Consider the following 6,000-nt stretch of genomic DNA (forward strand, 5'->3'; position numbering starts at 1 on the left):
TAGTTCAATAGCAGCTTAATTTGAATCTCTAACCGTATTTTTTGCACCATAACACTCACTTTTTTCCTCCTAGAAAGTAAGGGAAAATGTCTGTGTGTGTTATGGAGGAAATGCCTAGGGGTGGCATGCCTACAGATTTTCCTCCTCTAAAAACTACGTGCGTGTTATGGTTGGGTGCGTGTTATAGAGCGAAAAATACGGTAAATGCACCCAGTTTTGTAGAGAACAAATTAACTACATAATGGATAGAACATGTTTTCATACTATAAAGAGCTTGTTGAATCTGGTCAAGAAAGAACGTCTACTGAAGTCTTTCACTTTCGTTTACTGTGATATTCATCACAGTGCCAATCTCAAGAAACACACTATGGAGTTCAAGATTCTTACAGTTCATGTTTTGATTACTTTTAAAGTAGTGTACTTTCATTTACCAAGGATAATCAAATAGCTACACATACTGTAGAGGGCAGGTGGAGCTAGTCAACCTAGGAAGGTAGCCCATCTAGGAGAAGGAAAACTCTGATCCTAAAGAAAAGGCTAAGGAGTTAAACCTCAACAAATCCAGAATGGAGCCCAGACGGTTGGCTAGCCCCTTGTACACCTCCGTCCAGCAACTTCTGCAGCCAAACTAGTGTCAAACATATTGCTTGGGTTTCCTTTGGACCACATCAGCAAGGCTGAGAGGGAGGGTCTTGTCCTCTGGGCAACCGCACACACTGCCCCACACAGTACTGCTAACACAGCAGTTTGACTTCACCCCCAGAGGCACACTCCATTTTCTCTCAAGACAGAAGGATGCCAACAGCATGTCTAAAATTATTTTTATTAATTTACTTATTACCCACCTTTCACCCTAAGGTCCCAGTGTAGGTTACAGCATTACAAACAATTATTTAAAATCATTTAAATATAGACATTTGCTTTCTTTTGTAATTGTTTAAAGCAGAGGTTTTCAACCTTTTATGGTTCCACGGCTCCCTTGATCAACTATTTTCATTCTGCGCTACCCCTGTGGGGCTCAGGAGCCCAGTTATGTCACCCCCTGCCTGTAGACCTGGCAGCCCCTCATCCCTCTCTTGTGGAGGGTTCCTCAGTCTCCTCTCTTCTTCCATCTCCTTGGGAGTTCTCTGGACAGCCACAGTTGCCGCCCCTAATCTCTGAGCTGCATCCCCTTCCCCAAAGAGAAGTGCCTCCTCATACTGCCCCAAAGGGGCCCGGGAAGCACCCCTGGCCAGCCCCAGAGGCATTGTTCACCTGGGGAGCTTGTAGCCACAGCTGCTGCAACAAACAGCTGTGCAAGCCTTTGGGAGGCAGAGAAGAGAGGGAATCAGTGGAAGGGAGGTAAGGAAAGAGGGAAAGAGGCCAGTGTTGCCTATGGCACCCCGGACCAGCATTCAAGGTTCCCCAGGCTGCCACGGCACACTGGTTGAAAACCACTGGCTTAAAGTAATACGAAGCCAAAACAGAGGGCACATTTTTAAACATTCCTACTCCATGAAAATGCACTGCATTTTCAACCATTTTTACAAAGGGCTGCAACAGAGGCAATTGCTCACCTTGCGGCTCTTTCCTGGGCACCCAGGAGGAAGAAAAATGTTTCTTGTGCTCATTCTAAATGTGCTTTGCATTGTCATTTTGCAACCAAATCTATAACACTTCACCAATATGATTGGGCAGGAGTGTTGCACAGAATTCACCAAACTGGCCTCCTGTGCAAAGACTTCTGCTGATAAACTAGGACTTTCCCCTTCTCCTCTCTCCATGTGCACCCCACACACGCCAAAATTGCATCACAGGGGGTGGGGTGGGGAAACAAAGTATGATTCAGTCTGACAAGCTGGAAGGAATCCTACCCGCTATCCTAGGATTAAATTTATTTTCAAATAAACCAATACTTCTGAAAAACCACTATTTTGTAATAAAAGCAACTCAGTGTTTAAGAACTGCTTCCTAAAAGGAAAAAAAAAACTTTTTAATCTAAATTGATCAATTGACTAAGCACGGCAACCCTACAAAAAGCCTTGAGCCAGCCCTGATAACAGTCTAGCCAAGAAAACAAAAAGCAAAAAAACACCTTTGGTGTGCAACAAACACCCCACTCAAGGCCGTAACTCACATAATCTACGAACTGTTTCTTCTTCCAAAAGAACACACATAGTTCCTCTTAGTCATCACATGATGGGTGATTTTCAAGGCAATATCTGATGCTTTCTTACCCTTCCAATCTCTCTCTCTCTCCACACCACACCCCACCCCAGTTCTCTTGCTTCAAGCCAGCCCAACAAAGTAAACAACATGATCCCAGCTAAAGCCACTGTAGAAGGAAGGATAATTTTTACAAGGAAGCTTCAAAATCCTTCAGCTTAATTTGATGCTAAGGAAGTAGAAATAAAAGCAATAAAGTTACTGGTTTCATTTTAGGCTTTCTGGAACACCAGGATCTATACTAGGGAGTAGGGGTTCCAGGTAAGCCCTGCCCCACATAATTAATCACATGATGCTGTACCCACCCACCACATTTTAATGGCAATACCTACTAATGGGGGGGGGCTGGCCCCCTCAGATATTTTATTGGGTGGGACGAAGGGACCTTGACTCCTAAGAGTTGGCTCCTATGAGCTCTACCTTAAACAGGTACGCTGTCCCTATGTAATGCATGGGGAACCTCAGGCCTGACTGTGAATGTGGCCCTCCAGTCCTCTCTAATCCGGCCTATAGATAGACCTCTCCCCAGACCACCAACACCCCCAGTCCCGCTCCACAGTCTTCTTCAGGTGCTTCAATAATGCCCCTTGCTTGCCCTTGGGCTGAAAAGGGATCATGAAAAGCGATTCACACTGGCTTGGATGTGTCCAACACAGATATTCTCAAGATGAGGAACCACAATAGTGAAATATTGTGGCAACATTACTCCAATTTTAACTGGGAGAAATGGATGGAGGCCCCCAAATTCAACCTGCAACCTAGCAAAGACATCAGCCTCAGTTTTCTCCCCATACAATGAAAACAAAAAATTCCCTTGTAAAGGAATTATGAGCTGGTGAATAAAAATAACTTTGTTTAAAAACATGGGTGGTTTTGGTAACATATTTTAAAAGTATCATAAATTTAAAGTGCACAATTTTAAACTCAAAACCGAATCAATGACCCTCTAATCCAACACTCTGAGTTAGCCTGCTCTACTATATATAAAGCCAAACAAAAAAATGCCTTCCTGGTGCCTGAAAGCATTATAAATAAACCGTAATAGATCATGTGCTATATTTATTATTATGACTTGACATGGTGGGGTGCAACTTAGCATATCAAAACCACAGATGTCACCAATTTGATAATTAAAGAAGGAAACCAAGTTATACTTTAAGGAGACGTGGCTCTTTGCGAAATAGGTGTGATCATATTTGGCATAACATTGCAAACAGTTTCCAGTTCTTGAGGCATTATAACCTTTGACTGCCTACTTAACAAAACAGGAATATTTCACAATCTGGTATATTTCCTAGATACAACAACACAACTTAATGCAAAGATGGGGAAGTTCTGGCCCTCCTTATGTTGTTAAGACTACAACTCCCATCATCTCCAAGCACTGGAAATGCTGGCTGAAGCCAAGAGAAGCTGGAGTCAAACAGCGTCTGAAGTCACTGTTCCCCATCCCTGGGCTTAAGGGGCTACCTGGACTCAGCATGAACTCTCAAAATCATGCAACAGAAGACTTGCTGGTATTGACCTATAAAGCCTTATATGGCTCAAAACGCCGATATATCAAGGACCGACCCAGACTTTCCAATTGTCACCTGAGGCCCTTCTATATGTGCCCCTACCTCAGGAGGCCGAGAGGGTGGCAACACAAGAACGGGCCTTTTCGGTGGTGGCTCCCCATTTGTCAAATGCTCTGCCAGAAACAGGAGTAAGAGCCCAAAATTGGTTTGGGGAGCACAACGCTCGAATCCGAGAGGCGGTGCATGCATAAGCCCAACTGGAGAGGGAACTAGTCTACAGACCAGATGCCACCCCTCTAAAGATGAGAAGGGACATAAAATTGGCATGAGAGACAAAGCGGAAGAAGCTACACTGGTGGAGGGAATAAGGGGGTGCAAGAGGAGGCTGCTCTGGTAATGACAAGACCCCCCCCCCGCCCCACTTGAAGAGGAAGGGGAAGGACCTGTCAGAGGAGCACAAGGGGCTGACAGGAGGAAGGGGCGCAGCACCCATATCAGAGGAGGGTGTGGGAAGCCCAGGGGGAGAAGGGGGCAGTCCAGGGGGGGGAGCAGGCCAGGAGGGGGGAGAGACCCGCCTCGAATTCTCCTCCTCGCTCTCTCTGCCCGCCCCCCCCCCGTGGGTGCCGAGACAGGTGCGTCCCCTCCCCCCCCTCCACGCAGGTAAGGAGGAGCCTCGCTTCCCCTCGCCCCCCCCCGTCCTTACCCCCCCAGATGCCCAGCTTGAGCTGCGACTTGTCCAGGTTCTCCACGTAGCCGCCCAGGAAGCGGTTCAGCAGGTCGGCCACCACCGACTCCAGCACCATGGCGGCGGCGGCGGCAAGGGGGGCAGCGAAGACCTCCTCCCTCCTCCTCCTCCGGCCTTCTTCCCTCAGTCACCAGCTTCGCTCTCGCCTCACGCCCAGCGGAGGGGAGGGGAGGGGGAAGGAGCAGGCGCCGCCGCCGCGTGACCCTGGCCGCCGCCGCCGTCGACGCCGCCTCCGATAGGCCGCTGCGCGCGTGACCCGCCACGCCCCCCCGCGGGCGCTTCTTTTTCCTTCTCCCTCTGCTCCTGCTTTTCCTCGCGTGCTCTTGCCCTCCTGCCTCCTCGCTTACCTCCAGAGCCTCGCCTTCTTGGCCGAGGCAATAATAAAACGGAGGAGGAGGACCCTTGCCTTTCTCAGGCCGCCTCGTCCTCCTCCTTCGTCTCCTCCTCACTTTTTATTTTAAAGTTGTTGCTTTTTAACTGAAATGGATAAATAAATGGGGCTTGGGAATTCTCTTCCCTCAGAGAGGCCTGTCTGGTACCATTACGTGTCTTTAGGCACCAAGCCAAAAACATTCATTTTTGTCAGGACTTTGGCATTCGGTTATCTCTGGCCTTTTGAGGAGGGTGGAATGTTTTAATCCATTTTTATTATTAAAAAACAATCGGCTGTTAGATGTTATTTATTGATTTATTTTAAATCCTGGTTTAAAACAGTATGTAGGTGTGCGTTTGTAGAAAGTGACCAATAAATTTAATAAATAATAATAATAAATTGTGCATGCTCACCCACCCCAGCTCATTATATTAAATATGACACACACACTCCCAAAAAGGTCCTGGGTGCTTTAGCTGAGATTCCTGCATTGCAGGGGGCTGGACTAGATGACCCTGGGGTCCCTTCCAACTTGAAGATTCTTTGATTCTATTATTTTTCTTACGGTTTCATGTCTTTCTTCTCAGTCCCCCGCAGCTGCAGAGGAGTACCTATGATGTACCAAGGCAGGTACTTACGCTGTTCAGGATTCTCCAAACCCATCAGTAAGGATTGGATTGAAAGGGATTTTGCCAGCCCCATCCTGCTGTTCCACCGCAGTCTGCAGGGTGGCTGGTGGGAAGGGATGGGATTTGGCAACCAAATACAGATGGCACATGCAAGCAGACATAGTCCACAAATTATCAGGTGTGGTCTAGCAGGCTGGGGCAATGGAGAGAGCCTTTTCTGGTGCCATCAGGCATGCCTAGAGAGGATGGTTGCTATTGAAGAAGGCTGAAACATGTTTAACCTGATCCTATGCAGAACCACAAGCCTGCATAGGATCAGGCTGCATAGGCCACATCTACCGCCACATATTCCCTGGAGTTTAGAAGCCTGCAATTCAACGGACATTTGATAATGATCTGCCTAGTATCACAGGAAGAGGAACTCACAGTACTATTCATTGCAGCCCACGGAACGGGTGTTCAGAAATACAGATAAGCTTGAGATAAACCAATCCTTTATGTTAATGTGGAGCAACCTTTACCCTCAGTTCA

General features: G+C 47.2%; 1 protein-coding gene across 5 annotated transcripts in view; it reads right to left on the reverse strand.

Moving 5' to 3' along the window:
* Positions 1 to 4,579, reverse strand: part of VPS13C (vacuolar protein sorting 13 homolog C) — a 120,235-nt gene extending 115,656 nt beyond the window's left edge. For 4 of the 5 annotated variants that reach the window (XM_081170478.1, XM_081170477.1, XM_081170476.1 and 1 more), the window contains exon 1: positions 4,426 to 4,578. In XM_081170478.1, coding sequence (XP_081026604.1) covers positions 4,426 to 4,525 — 100 coding nt within the window. In that variant the 5' untranslated portion in view covers positions 4,526 to 4,578. Of the gene's footprint in view, positions 1 to 4,425 lie in introns of all 5 variants that reach the window. The other variant, XM_081170479.1, reaches the window with a different exon arrangement.
* Between the last annotated feature and the right edge of the window lie 1,421 nt (positions 4,580 to 6,000).

This window comes from Podarcis bocagei, assembly GCF_964188305.1.
Source record: "Podarcis bocagei genome assembly, chromosome: 14".
NCBI classification, from domain to species: domain Eukaryota; kingdom Metazoa; phylum Chordata; class Lepidosauria; order Squamata; family Lacertidae; genus Podarcis; species Podarcis bocagei.